The sequence below is a fragment of the Carassius auratus genome, chromosome 1 (genome assembly GCF_003368295.1).
Source record: "Carassius auratus strain Wakin chromosome 1, ASM336829v1, whole genome shotgun sequence".
Classification (NCBI taxonomy): Eukaryota; Metazoa; Chordata; class Actinopteri; order Cypriniformes; family Cyprinidae; genus Carassius; species Carassius auratus.
The window spans coordinates 8,945,057-8,961,196 of record NC_039243.1 but is presented as its reverse complement, the minus strand read 5'-3'; the positions used below and the strand labels follow the sequence as shown (position 1 = coordinate 8,961,196).

At 40.4% G+C, this 16,140-nt stretch overlaps 1 protein-coding gene across 1 annotated transcript; it reads left to right on the top strand.

Annotated features, from left to right (window-relative positions):
• The first annotated feature begins 10,097 nt into the window (after positions 1-10,097).
• Positions 10,098-16,140, top strand: dla (deltaA). The gene is made up of 11 exons (XM_026226556.1): positions 10,098-10,839; positions 10,934-11,233; positions 11,330-11,390; positions 11,470-11,727; positions 12,497-12,557; positions 12,646-12,776; positions 13,000-13,169; positions 13,293-13,509; positions 13,601-14,435; positions 14,547-14,781; positions 14,897-16,140. Exons 1-11 carry the CDS (start codon positions 10,786-10,788, stop codon positions 14,900-14,902), a joined length of 2,328 nt encoding a protein of 775 aa, XP_026082341.1. The 5' UTR covers positions 10,098-10,785; the 3' UTR covers positions 14,903-16,140.

The window sequence follows — 16,140 nt, the reverse complement described above, 5'->3', positions numbered from 1 at the left end:
GGAAAGTCCAAATCATATTTCACCCTAAAATTGTATTTATATTTATGCATTAAGCAGATGGGACAGAGTATTCAGGCTATACATTTTTATAATATGTATAAAATTATATGAACAAAACTATTTTTTTTCTTCATAAATTAAACACATTCACTTTACTGGTCATTTAAATCAATATAAATTTCAAATGACAATATTTAATGCACTACAATTACATCAGTTATTCATACATCATACATATATATATATATATATATATATATATATATATACACACACACACACACACACACACAAATATATTAAAAGAACATATTAGCATTTTAACACATCACATCAGAGTAATGAGAATGAGAAAAATGCATTATGGTAATACGTTTTTTCCCCCCATATGCTAACGATCATTATTTAATTTATTAATTTATTGCATAATGGTAATAAGAATTTTGCAGTTATGGTAATGATAAGTATTTATTTATTTACTTATTGCATTATGGTAATGAGAATTATTTTATTTGTTGTATTATGATAATGATAATCTTTGAGTTATGGTAATGAAAAGTATTTATTTATTTATATTTTGTTTTGCATAAAAATTATTATATAATTTTACAATTATTATATGTTATATATTTATTTATTGCATTTCCATGATTATGGTATTTATAATTATTTTTAACATTATGGTAATGATCATTATTTTATTTAATCATGGCATTATTTGCTTTACGATAATGATAATTATTGTATTTCCTTATTGCATTATGTTGATGAGAATTATTTTACAATTATGGTAATAAGAGATATTTTACTTATTTAAAATATCATATTATATATTATATATTATATTTACATATTATATAAAATATATCTATAATCTAATTTAAATTTCTTTAGTTTTGGGGGGGTGAAATGTGACCTGGGCATATGAGAGTCACTGTGTCTGAATGTGTACATGTGTGTTGACGCAGATGTGTGTCTACACACACAATGCTTCCAATGCTTTCCCTCAGGACCCACAGTAGTGTGTGTGCAGTGGGGGAGGACTCTATCTTAATAGTCTCAGTGTGAAATAAGGGGCCGGATCATCTGATGGTTAAAAATGATTAGAAGAGGAAGGGTCTCGCTGGAACACAGGACTCTAAGCTGAGGAGGGAGGCACGCATAGAGAGATTCCCAAAAGAAAGAAAGGAAGAATGAGGGTGGGAGGAGAGGGATGAGAAAAGACATAGTGGATGCAGAGGGGCGCCAGGGCACGGCGATGTCACACACTTTTATTGTGCCTCAGTCAACAGGCGTGTGCCATGATGTGTGTGTGAAAGCACAGCCCTGCTGTCCGGCTTTGCTTCAGAGCATGGGAACCAACTGAAGACACACTCCTAATGACCAGCATGCTGCTTTTATTATAACACACACACACACACTCCTAATGACCCCTGTGCTGCCTTAATAACACACCAACAGGCGTCATTAGATTCGTCCACATAATGGCATTATCACACAGATCTGCAACAGGACAACAGAAATATGGCCACATGTGTGTGTGTGTGTGTGTGTGTGTGTGTGGAGGCCATCATCCTCAAGTGAGTTAATGCAACATGTTAGTTTTAAGCTTTACATGAATGGTTTATTGAAAATATTTTTTATTGCTTACATTTATTGAATTTATTTCTTACAAGTGTGCTTTTAACTAAAAAACTAGTGCGCACACACACACACACACACACACACACACTCACTAACACACACACACACATGTATATATATATATATATATAAGGTGGGAAAATGGTGAAGCAAAATTAAGCAGAAGTGTGTGTACACTCCTTAAACTATAATTTTTGGACAATTTGTTTCAGTGAGGCTCAATAAAAAGTAATGTTTGAGCACCGCACAGAGAATTCAGCATCAATAAAGCATTCAGGTCACTAAACGCCTCACTCGCACATTAAATAAGTCTTCATTCTCTATAAACTTGAATAAATGACACAGTCGCTCTGGAGTTTCTCTTATTATCTCATAAATGGTTGCGGAGTCTAAAGTGTGTGAGCACAGGTCACTCCAGAGCCACGGCCTCCATTGCGTGCTCGACTTCGTCTTCATTAAAGTTTCACGAAACCACGCCTTTGCATTTCTGCCTGTGAGCTGAGGTCAGGGGTAAGAGAGAGTGTGTGTGTGGAGATGACCACTCCACAGCAGCTGTCTGTCCAGCTTGCAGGGGCATCGGTACACAAAAGCCCCTCTCCCCTGGGGCAGGACTCACAGGGCAGGGGTCTAAGACCTCTACAGAGAGAGCACAAGAGCGACAGAATGCAGGAAAGCCAGAGAAAACAGTGGAGGAAGAGAAGGCTGAGTGCTGGGAAAGAAAGAGCGCTTCACCCTCTCACCTTCAGGACCCCTGTTTGTCCCCGAGCGCCCCACGTGTAAGAGAGAATTCCTGAAGAGATCACAACAGGTGCACAGTGGAGAAACGCTGAAATAAAAGAGAAAAACAGAGAGAGAAGGGATGAGAGGGCAACAGGAAGACAAACAAGACACGCAAGTCCAGTGTGACTTAAAAGAACTGACTCCAGACCAGCTGTAACCAGGTACCATCAGATATTTAACATTCAACATTGATAATCAGCATATGAGAATGATTTCTGGAGAATCTTGTCACACTGAAGACTGGAGGAATGATGCTGAAAATTCAGCTTTGCATCACAGGAATAAATTTCATTTTCAATAATATTTCACAGTATTACTGTTTTTTCTGTTCTTTTGATCAAATTAATGCAGCATTGGTGAGCAGAAGAGACTTTTTGAAAAGCATTTAAAAATATGTTTAAAGTGTAAATAATATTTAATGTTTTTACTTAAAAATATCAACATTAATGTAATTATTTACAATGTTAATTCATAAAATTATATTAATGATGACAAATTAAAAAAATATATATTAAACCATATTTATTATTATTACTAGTAAGTTTCTATTTTTACAATAAAACTTCAATTATATATACATTACTATAAACCATATAAACTTGCTTGTTTATTTTTTAAAATAAACAAATATAATAAAACACACACACAAAAAATATTTATTATTGCAATATATTTTTATATTTATACAATAATTTAATGTTATATAATACAAAAAATTTAAGTCCATAGTAATATTATATTATATTATATTATATTATATTAATTACTAATTATATTGTTGATTGAATATCCATCATCACTAATCCTCACTAAACAATCGTAAGAAACACAGGGGCTGATTTTCAACAGTTACTGAGATATTTGTTTAAGGGTGAATATAAACATGAGCATCATGGTGTGTGTGTGTGTGTATATGTCCCTGATCTAGAATCATATCTGATGTTGAACAGAGATGGATGAGATGTCAGAGGATGGCCTTCGACCGCTGACTCCGGATCAGTGCGTGCTTGGAAAACAAGTCCTTTTGTGATGAAGCGCTTCCCACGAGCTTCATCTTAACACCGACACACTCAACACCTGCCACTGGCTTTGTCTTAAAAGCTAAACTTAGTTATTGTGTTTTCTGTGGCTTTGGTGAGGGTGGGTCAGTTTTGGAGGGTGTGACGCTGACATTCAACACTCGATTTTGTTACAGAAGTGTGTTGGAGAGTGTGATTACTGTACCTGCAGCTCTTGTAACATACAATCACGCACCATGTGTTTCATCCACTGTGACACTCGAGAGCATCACATCACATATAAATGAACATGAATGCATGCAATACACCCCAAACACACACACACACACACACACACACCTGTGTTGTCAGGGTTGTTTGGAAATGAGCAATCATCTTGCAACAGATTGTTTGGGCCTGTCTGAAAGATAGTGCTTATGACAAAGGCTTATAGAGAGCTTGTGTCCTCAGGGAATGTGTGGTTGTGTGTGTGTGTGTGTGTGTGTGTGTGTGTGTGTGTGTGTGTGAGGGGGTGATGGAGGTATAGAGCAGGGGGTATAGTTACTGCCCCCTCCTCCTCTTTTACCCCTTTGTGGGCCTTCTGAGGAGGATTGAGGAGGTTAAAAGGGAGGAGAGGGAGAAGAAAAGGAGGATGGGGGATGTGTGAGTCCTAAACACAGGTGCCTACATCTGTTCATCCTCAGGGCAGATGCTGCTAAAGAGAGACAGAGAAAGAGACAGAGAAACTCTGATGGGCTTCATTTTCAAAACAAAAGCCTGAAGTAAGTCAAAGGTTTGGACACACCTACTCATACTTCATTATTACAGTTGTTCACACTTTAGAGTAATAGTAAAGTCATCAAAACTACGGGGAAACATATGTTATTAGGTAGAGGCCAACTAAACACTCCTAAAAATACAGGTTTCAAAAGTGGCCTTTTACCATGATTCCACAGAAGGACCATTTTGGTCAAAGAACCTTTCAGTGAACATTCAGTTATTTATTTTTTTCTTCTTAGTGTGAAGAACATTTTAATGATCTGAAGAACCTTCTTCCACTATAAAAAAAAAAAAAAAAAAAAAAAAAAAAACTTTTGTGGAATGGAAATATTCCATGGATGCTAAAGGTTCTTCATGCAACCATCAATGCCAACGAATAAACTTTATTTTATGAATGAGAGAGGAACATTATGAGGGTTATCGGTGCTTTTCCTTCTCCATCCATTTTAATTAAATTCAGTTTATACACATTTTATATTGTGACCCCAAAATGTATTTGGATATTTATGTTACACTTAAAGTCTGAATACTGCTGCTTTAGAGAATAAAAAAACATTAGAGCAAGTGTCTGTAAAAGATCTTTTCTCTTGGTAAACATTCATTTTTTCTTTATTTTTTTGCTCAATGTCTTTGAATAAGCTGGTGTTTTAGTGAGTTTTAGTGGATGTGTGAAGTCAGTTATCCTCAAATTCACATTTATATATAATATTAATGCAATTAAATAATTGTTATTATTTTTAAGTGCATGGTCCCACATTGGCCACATTAATCTGACTGGCATACTATTTTAAAATAAACGTGCTTCTTTAAAATGCAATGTTCTTATGGACATTTAGAGATTTTCAATGTGACTTGGGTCTCAATAATTTTGGGGACACTATATTTGTCTACAAAAGCAATTTATCAATTCATCAATAAGCCGTTAGCTAAAAAGGTATTTGCAATCATTAGTTAGTGGAAATCATAAAACTAATTTATACAAATAATAAAATGAAAAACAAAACAACAAGAGACACGAATCATCACTTGGGATGAGAGCGCAATGCATCGAAATCTTTAGCGTGGGGATCGTGGTGTCAAAAATGCCTATGATTTGTCAAATCAATATGTTGACAGAGAGACAGAGGTCGATATGTTGTGGTGGCCGGACGCGCGCATCAGTCCCTGGAGCCCTCAGCAGATGTGTTTTGATACGCGCAGGCACGCGACAAGCGTCAGCTCCCAAACGTCCACGCCTGTGTCCTTACGCTCGCACACACCCACAAACAGACGCACGCGGGCGCAAATAAGAGGATCCCCGCGTAATTATTGAATGATTGTATCCCCTCGGGGGCCCCCGAGAGAAGCAGTGAAGCCACGACCACCAGGTCCATAGCAACGGCGCATGATAATGAGCCTCGTGGTCAGAGCGGGGGTGCGCGTGGATTGTTCTGCGTGCCCGCGGACAGTTGGTCAAAGTAACACGACCTGAAACAATGCTCGGACCACAGGTAGCCTGGTAAACACGCGTGTGCATACGCGCTTTCTGTGAGCCATAGAATAAAGAAGCGACTACAACACTTATTTCTGATTACAGTGTACAAAGTCAAAACTCTGGGGGTGTATTAGTAGGCCTAATTTTATTCTTATAGGCTATATATATATATATATATATATATATATATATATATATATATATATATATATATATATATATATATATTTTTTTTTTTTTTTTTAATTAATTACAAGTATCCTTGGTAGCGCAGGTACATCAAGGATACGTCTATTTGACATCTGCATTTACAAGATGTAGTTTTTAGTGTTTGCTCATCTATCTATTAGCTATAAAAGCAGGGTCAAATTCCCTTCAATGCGCATTTCACAACAGAGATGTTTAAAATCCCCTTAAAAATAATCAACAGCCTCCCCAGAAGTGGACATTGGTTGCGCGCGCATCTTCTCTCTCTCTTTCCCTGCTCTATCATCCATGTAAGCTTCTTCAGTCTAGCGCCACGGTTTTGTAAGACACACTGTTGCGTATCAAATCAGATCCTCCAACCCCTTCGCCGATCGATAGGTCGCAAACAACATTATAGCCCCTAATTGTGATCCCCACACGACTTCATATGATCGATCCCGTGTGATGCGAGCCCAGCTTAGGTTCCCACGGCCGCCCATGTGCTGTCTAACTCCGCTGGGACTGCAACACTTCTGGCTTCGCCTGCGCCATCTGGCCCCTGCCGGCCCATACCGTTACAGGTTCTTTAGCATGCTTCTAGTTCAGTTTAGACGCAGGGTAGCGAGTACACACACACACGGGCTGAGGGAGGGAGGAGACAGGCGTTTAGTCAGTGGCAGATGGTGTGTAAGGGTCTGGTCGCGTCTGAAGGCGTACCATGGACCCCCTTCAGTGACTGTCCCCCGAGGGGCTTCACAATCAATAAAAAACGAAAGCGCAAGAACAAGAAGCGCGCTAGCCGGGCTCAAGTTAGGCTCCTACAGGCTCCAACACTTCAATAGACTACTCTCTTCACAGCTTGTTCATTCCAGAGGGGAGAATCAGCGAGCAAAACAACCGGACCAAAGATGTGGCTCAACTCAAGCACTCATTTTTGCCTTGTATACTGAAATAAAAAAATAAAAAAATTGAGAACTGAAAAAAAGTTAAAGTTAAAGCAATGTAAACATATAGGCTAGTAAAATGGTTACCTTTAAGTAACAAAATATTACAAAATATATATGGGAATAAATACATTTGTAAATAGTCTATAATGTATTGTGAAATGTGTATTAAATGCAATTTTGACTTTTACACTTTCTCTTATATAGGCCTACATACATACGTACAGTAGATATATATATATATATATATATATATATATATATATATATATATATATATATATATTAGGGGTGTAACGGTTCACAAAATTCACGGTTCGGTTCGATACGATACACTGATGTCACGGTTCGGTTCGGTTCGGTTCGGTACGTTTTAGATACAGCAAAATGCAAAAACATCTCAACTTTTCAGAATGCCGCAAGCGCACCGCGGGTCATGTGACAAGAACTAACCAATCAGCTTCATCCTTTCCCGTAACAACGTTGAAAACTCAGCCAAGATGAAGGAACAGCTGATCATAGTTGTATATGGATTGCAATTTTGAAATAAATTTAGTAGCAGAGCTACTGCAAGCGATTTTTAGAGCTGCAAATCCATTTATCCTTCGCTGAAATTTCCGCGTCTCATGGAGAGAGCACGTCATTGTTGCTTAGCAAAGACAGACGCCTCATGAGCGCTTCTGCCCAAGCGCTTTGGAAAGGAGGAGAAAGATGCGCTTAGCGTTTTCCACGCGTTTTTAGGAGCGATATGTGAACGGACCCTAAGGCGCTCGCTCACTCAGCACGCGCTGAAGGCTCAATGCAAAATGTCTAATGCATTTAACAGACCAGAAATATAAGATCCTAAAATAACCAACAGGTCTGGTGTTTGGGTGCACTTTGGATTCCCTGTAAGCTATAATACTGGTGTCTAAATGCTGCAGGCATAGTTTGTTGCGTGCATGTTTCTTCTTTTTTTCGTCTTTTCCCAGATACTGACACAATAAGGTGATGGCGGCGTAAATGAGTTGACATGTTTCAAGTATTCACGCTGGTGTTTTTTTTTTTTTTTTAAAGCAATGAAGCAACCGCGCGAAGCCCTCACTATATAGGATTTTAGAAAGAATGCAGAGCACTAGTGTAGTGTGCAAACTTACCACAGTGTGGATTTCAGAAAGTGTGCAAAGACTTCACGTGCACACTTACCATAACATGGATTTACAAATAATGTTCTAAGGAGGGGCTCTCATGTCACTCTGATCGAGCAGCTCATAGATGGAATCATGCATCTCAAACAATATGTTTGAGAGTCATCTTCTTTTTCTAGTCTGTTAAACGCATTGGCCATTTTGCAACGAGCCTTCAGCGCGTACTGAGTGAGCGAGCGCCTGACTGAGTCATAACATAACATAAACATATAAGTTGGTGTTTTTTTCTTCTTCGGGAGTGTCAGGGGCGTTGCCTGTTACGTCGTTTGGGTTATTGGGCTACCTTGTTGAACGCATATCATTTTATTTCTTTTTTTTTTTTTTTCAAATATAATTAATTAGTCCAACGAACCGCATACCGCGTACCGAACCGAAAGCGTCGTACCGAACGGTTCAATACGAATACGCGTATCGTTACACCCCTAATATATATATATATAAGAAAGAAGAAATAACTTATAATGAACTTCTAAGAAAAAAAATACAAAAATAATATGCAAAATCATAAATAAAATGTACATGAATTACCTGTTATTTTATGAGGAAAGAATAAACGAAATCACATTTGTTGAGCTTTATTAAAAAGTTATCTGTATTGGTGTGTTGCATATTGCACTATTGGTTGTGTTGTGTGTGGGGTCTGATGGCGTTTTTATGGGTCACACTTTGTATGTTACTAATCATAGTTGCTGCCGGTGAGGCCAATTTGATAAACTTTTTAAGTCACCATGTGACCTTTTATGCACCACCTGTGGTGTTATCAGAAAGTTTTACAGTTATAAATGGATGCAAAAAAAGAAAAAAGTAAATATGTAAGGTTGCTTGGTATTTTAACTTGAGCCTATATCTTTAATTGCATATGCAATTAGTAAAATATGCAGTATACATTCAGAACATTATCACACAGTTTTTACATTAAAATTCACAGCCTGTTTTTTTTTTTTTATAATAAAATTAAACAGTGTAGAAACACAGAACTAGTATTAAAAATAAAGGCTTTATACATGATGGGAAAAATAGTAATGAAACTGTAAAAAAAGCAGAAGTGCTAAACTCAAACAGGGATTAATTACAGAAAAAGAGGAATGCCATCTTTTCCTTGCCCACTGCGACCAGCAAAGTTTCACTAAGAATCCATTTTTTCCACAGAGAATTTGGCTCATTTAAAGGTTGGTGGATTAGAAATACAGAAAGAGCTCAAAGCATATCTTAACACAGTGATGTAATTTGTCTCACTTGTGTTTGGTTACTATGGACCTCAGGCGAAAACCTTTGTGCTTAAGAAAATCGCACTTAAATGAACGACCAAATTAACGCCCCCCATCACCACCCCCACCCCCAGTGCACACGCGCAAATCTGCCTCTTTTTTTTTCTTTTACACACACACACACATACACTTTTTTCAAACAACGAATACTGGCATGGAAAAAGAAAATCGGCTAATGTAAGACAACAGTCCGGCATCGAAGACGTTCAAAAGAGCAGCAAAAACAAACATATATTTATTTAAATGGACTGCTGAGAATAGAACGATAAGGAGGCGATTTGCTTGTTTTTGTGAGATCGGTAGCGCAGGTGCTTCCTGAATTACCATACAGCTGAGAGCAAACTTATTCGGCCTGCACACAATAGAGGAGCGCCCCGGGGATGGCCACGCGAGCAACACACACACACACACACACACACCAACAAGCTAACACACACTCATGCACACACGCGCGCGCGCTTCGGACTCTTTTACTGCACGTGTTTAATACACTCACTCACACACGCTCTCTCTCTCTCTCTCTCTCACACACACACACACACAGCGGAAAAAGGAAAGCAAGTGGAGAATTTGGCCTCCATACAAATGATGCGTATTCTTTTGTGAGTTTGCCTGACGCGCGCACAGTAGCCCGAGGAATGTTTTAGACACAAATCAGGAGACTCCCTGAAGCAGGAAACGCAAAGGGAAGTAGACATTTGTTGAAAACTTTTTGAGGATTCATTCCTCAAATGTGCTGGAAGCGAAATTTAGCTTAGTTTAATTATGCCCAAAACCGCGTTTTATAACTCCCCGAGCGAATAAACGAACACAAAACTATCAGTTTTTGTGTCGCATTGTATGTGTTTTCTGATGCAAATAATATATCTATAGGCCTAATAAATAACCTAACACCTAAATCTTCAAGTTGTAAATGAACGTCACTTTTACGCACACACGAGCAGCGCTGATGTGTTTGGGAGAGCTTGGTTGGTTGCAAGGGAGCTGCATTGTAAAGCGTGGGACAGATTGGGGGTAGTGGTTCATTAGCATATTATTACCCCGGCATGTGGCACTCCGTATAAAACTGGCGGCAGGCGGCCTCGCTCCAGATACAAACACACACTGTCCGCTGGAGAAGGACGTGAGGAGGGATGCTGGACCAGTGACGAACTCTGGTTTATAATCAGACGAAGCAGGAACTAAAAGAATACACACGAGCATCTTTTCAACTTTTCTTCTCCGACTTCTTAGGATTATATCATTCCGACGGAATTCAACAAGTCTTTATATTTCAATCTGGGACTTTTCAGTTTGTTTTGGACACACTTTTTCGGGGAAGAACTGGGGATTCTGTTGCTTTGTGCGCACTTGACATGAAAGGGAACTGCATTCACGCTCAGTCTCTTTTGAAAGCAAGCCTCTTCCAATGAATCAGTCGCAGAAAAGAAAAGGCTTTTAATACGAGGGATCCCCTGGCTGATCTGGGAGCATCCAAGTTGCTCAAAGACTTTCAATAACCTATTTATTAATTATTTATTCATCATGGGACGCTACTTACTGTTGCTCTTCTCCATCATGTACATGCTGCTCTGCCAGGTAAGACTGACTTCTCACTTTTGTCTGAATCTAAAGCAATGTGTTTACTTCTATGACATTTAGATCTAATATTCAAGCACTGATTCTTCTCCAGGCGTCTTCCTCAGGCGTCTTCGAGCTGAAGTTGCAGGAGTTTTTGAACAAGAAGGGTGTGCAAGGCAACAAGAACTGCTGTAAAGGTGGACTGACCACACAGTACCAGCAGTGCGATTGCAAGACTTTTTTCCGCATCTGCTTGAAACATTATCAGCCCAATGCTTCTCCAGAGCCGCCCTGCACCTACGGAGGCACCGTCACCCCCGTGCTGGGCTCCAACTCTTTCCAAGTGCCAGATACCTTACCGGATGGCTCTTTCACCAATCCCATCAGGATGAATTTCGGTTTCACGTGGCCGGTGAGTACTGGTGCATTGACTTTGCCTTTGACAAGTAATTCAGAAGTAATATTCAGTTCATTTTCTGATGGACAAATCTGTTTTTTGCTATTGTAGGGAACCTTTTCTCTTATCATCGAAGCAGTGCATGCTGATTCCAAAGAGGATCTGACAACAGGTATGTGGGCTCATAACAGAAAAAGATTGTTAATATGAATATTTTTGAACTCCATGACTGAAAATCATTTTCTATGCAGAAAACCCAGAGCGCATCATCAGTACCATGACCACACAGCGGCACTTGACTGTGGGCGAGGACTGGTCCCAGGACCTGCACAGCGCGGGTCGAACCGAGCTCAAGTACTCCTACCGCTTTGTGTGTGACGAGCACTACTACGGCGAGGGATGCTCTGTGTTCTGCCGGCCCAGAGATGATGCATTCGGGCATTTCACCTGCGGAGAACGTGGAGAAATCATCTGCGACGCCGGCTGGAAGGGCCAGTACTGCACAGAACGTGAGTTAAAATATTGTATTTTAATATAGTAAAAATTGCATAAAATCCCATCAGTTTCCCTTAATGTAATGTTGTTCGTTTGAAAATGTAAACCCAGATTTGAAAACACTGTATACAATTTATTTAGAAAAGAGAGGGAGAAAAAGCAAAGTTAACGGTTACAAACAACTTGTAACTAATACCCCCGCCCCTCACACCCACACTCCCCCTTCCAACCCACTCTCACAACACACCACTTGATTTATTCCAGGCGGGAGGAGGAAAGTTTTTAGGAATAATCTCACGCGTGCCATAAATTTACATGCTGGCGTCCGATTGGTTGCTCCCAGAGTGGACCAGCTGCTGATTGGCTGGCGTAGGGGAGGTATTGTTTGAAGTGGGCAGCTGCCGGGAGTGCGCAGACAATGGAGCAGCTGTCGCCCGCTGGCCGCGCATACACCAGCTGTCCACTCTTATCTTCCCTACCCAGAGACATTGAGAGCACAGGAGGGAGAAAAAAAAGTTTTAACCCACAGTGAAGAGAGGGTGGAAAGAAGGGTCCCCTTGTTTGTGAGCACCCTATTGTTGTCATGTGTTAAGCAGAAATTCTTCAGTGGTGATTAGGAGATTTTAGTATTTTTTAGCTAGAGAGAACACTAATAGGTTTAAGTGACCCAACATCCCTCTTCATCTGACATAAAATATCCTAGTTAGAATTTTTGGAAAACAAAGTTAAAATAAGAAAATGTGCCTCCATGATCCTAATGCAGGTGTTTTGTCCTCCTTACAGCAATTTGCCTCCCGGGATGCGATGAGGAGCACGGCTTCTGCGAGAAACCTGGAGAGTGCAAGTATGTTTATTTCAATGTTATGAATGCTAGTGAAACCACCTTCAGGATTGATTTTCTAATTGGATGATTTGTCTATTTTGTGCATCAGGTGCAGAGTGGGGTTTAAAGGCCGCTACTGTGATGAGTGCATACGTTACCCAGGGTGCCTTCATGGAACCTGCCAGCAACCATGGCAATGCAACTGCCAGGAAGGCTGGGGTGGCCTCTTCTGCAACCAAGGTAAGAGAGCGAGCAGAGCGAAAGAGACACAAAATATCAAAGAAAAGCATTTAGAATGGCCTTGAAAGACTAAGGAACACAAGGATGTTGGGTAGAGAGGAGAGAGGCTTTGAAGAGAGAGGTTTGAGCATGCAGCAGCTGTCCAGCTGCGGTGCAGCCATGTGTCACTGCTTTGGATTGGATTAATCCACATGTGCTCAACATATGTCCACCTCTGTTACAGATCTGAACTACTGCACACATCATAAGCCCTGCCTGAATGGAGCCACTTGTAGCAACACCGGTCAGGGCAGCTACACCTGTTCCTGTCGGCCAGGGTTCGCAGGAGCCAGCTGTGAGATCCAGGTCAATGAATGCACAGGAAACCCCTGCCGCAATGGAGGAAGCTGCACTGTGAGTGTAAATGTTTGGGAACATGTAAATTAGACTCAGCTACTATGTACATACCAATGCTTTTGCATTAAAACACTCGTTCTTGTTCTTTTGCTAAGCATCCCGTTCCTTTTGCGTTTATAGGACATGGAGAACACCTACAGCTGTACCTGTCCTCCTGGCTTCTATGGTAACAACTGTGAGCTTAGTGCCATGACGTGTGCAGATGGGCCATGCTTTAATGGTGGACGCTGTGCAGACAACCCTGACGGTGGGTACTTCTGCCAGTGTCCCACAGGATTCGCAGGGTTCAACTGTGAGAAGAAGATCGACCATTGCTCCTCCAGTCCATGCTCTAATGGTATGATGCCCGTTTGGATTTGAACTCCATGAATCTTTGTGATTAAAAGTGGTCCAGAATCTCATTCTCTTCCTTTATTTACGATCCTCAGGTGCACGCTGCGTCGACCTGGTGAACTCATACCTGTGCCAGTGTCCTGAAGGGTTCACGGGTATGAACTGTGATCGTGCCGGGGATGAGTGCTCGCTGTATCCCTGCCAAAATGGGGGGACTTGTCAGGAAGGGGCTAGCGGTTACATCTGCACGTGCCCACCTGGATACACCGGACGAAACTGCAGCTCACCTGTGAGCCGCTGTCAACACAACCCCTGCCATAATGGCGCCACCTGCCACGAGAGGAACAACCGCTACGTGTGCGCTTGCGTTCCGGGATACGGAGGACGCAACTGCCAGTTCTTGCTTCCGGACAGAGCGTCCCAAATTGGCAGCGACATTCCCTGGACTGCTGTGGGATCGGGAGTCCTGCTGGTGCTGTTGTTGGTAGTTGCATGCGCCGTGGTGGTGGTTTGCGTTCGCTCGAAGGTTCAGCAGCGCCGAAGGGATAGGGAGGAGGAGGTCGCCAATGGGGAAAACGAAACGATCAACAACCTCACAAACAACTGTCACCGTGACAAAGACCTGGCCGTAAGTGTCATCGGGGGAGCACCTTTAAAGAACATCAACAAGAAGATTGATTTTCACAGTGATCACGAAGACTTGAGCATGAAAACTGAGAAGGAGAAGAGGAGCTATAAGACACGACAAGCGCCTGCAGACTACAACCTGGTGCATGAAGTAAAATACGAGATGAAGCATGAGGTGAAACTGGAGCACGCTGGGAAGGAGATGGCGGCAAAGGAGTTGTCCGAGAGCTGCGATGACGTGAAGTGCCAATCTCTGCTGGATTCTTCTGAATTTGAGGAGAAGCGCAGGAAACGTCTGAAAAGGTAAAAATTGTGTTTGAGAATTCTTGTCCAGGATAATTTTTTAAAAAATGTACTCGGTGTTCTCTCACATTTTAGGCATCGCTAACATGCTACTCTCTTTTTTCTTTAAAGTGATGCATCAGAAAAGTCCAAATATTCAGAGTCGAGGTATTCTGAATCAAAGTACTCAGAATCAAAGTACTCAGAATCAAAGTATTCAGAATCAAAGTATTCCGATTCGCTGTATTCCGAGCCAGCATGTGCGTCGGCATGTGCATCAGCATCCACGTCGGCTTGTGTCGACACCAAATACAAATCCGTCATGGTGATGTCGGAGGAAAAAGATGAATGTGTAATCGCAACTGAGGTGAGTGTCACATGTAGTTGACTCTACATTATGCAAAGTATGTCCAGTTAGCATTCTTACCTTGATTCTGAGAACTAACAGACGTTTTGTTGTCTTTTCCCTTTTCCCATCTCAGGTGTAATGGGCCTGCAGGAAGCCGATGCTCATTCTGTCCTATGGGAGACATTTTGAACTCCCTCAGAAAATGCTGCTGCTCGAAACCTGGTGGAAATGTCCCACCTCATGACTACTGCTGCTGAGAAACTAAGACTGATTAACTGATATTCAGGATGAGCTGGTTCTCTGTACTGAAAGAAGCACAGGCAGTGGCGGCCTGTAGGCTTGGAAACTTGCGGAAATGATAATGGTGGCAGGAGTTTCGTTCAAATTTCAAATGTAGTTGTAAAATTGACCTGTAAAGCCATTTTTAAGGTGTTGGACAATATGTGTCCATATTTAAATATTTTTTTAACGTGGGTTCATCACACGAAAATGGCATTAGGAAAGAAGTAACAGAAAGAGAATACAAGAAAAGTATCGCAGTGTTTTGCCATGTGATGTCCAATAATGTGTCAGCACTGTGGCAACGTTTTAGCAATATTTTGGCAACATTTGCTGGTTTTTCCGCCAATAATTCCCACAGGCTTTTACTGTGCCCAGAGACTGCACCAAACATTAAGGATGTTAAGGACGTAGTTTAAAATAAATGTGCCACAAATTGTTTTGCCAATGACTGTCTCTGTGACACCGTGGCAAAGTTGTGGTAACATTTTAGCAATATTTTGGCAACATTTGCTGGCCCCACAAGTCAGTGTACAAGGGACGGTGGATGTTCAGCCATACTGGCCTGTCTTGCACTGGATTAAAATGTCACATGATGTCATATCCTGTCACATGACCAGTGGAATCTATGTGTAAGTGCTCAAAAAAAAATAATCTCAAAGAAAATATCTCAAAGTCTTCCAAGCCTCCTTTTTTTTGCATTATGGTTTAGAAAATGTATGTAATTTTTTTTTCTACGTAAAAAAATATGTTTTGTGTTGTTGATGATGATTAATATCCTTGTTTATATGTTTTTTATTTTCCTTTTATAACAAGAGTTGTATGATTTAAGTTAATTTATTTTTATTTAAGTGTATTTCTAAATATTTGTAATGTTTTCAAGATTATTTAAGTTTGCGTTTTTCCTAAGTTGTTCCTGTTACTTGCAAAGGCACTTCGGGATTGCTGGGATGTTTTGAGAAAAAGTTATTTAAAGAAGGATTGTAAAAAAATGTTTTTAATGCTATTGTTTTCATTAACAGGCTTTTGTTTGGTTCTCTTCTGAATGAAGTTTTAGCTTAAATTATTTTTCCAAATAAAGATTATGAACTATCAAAA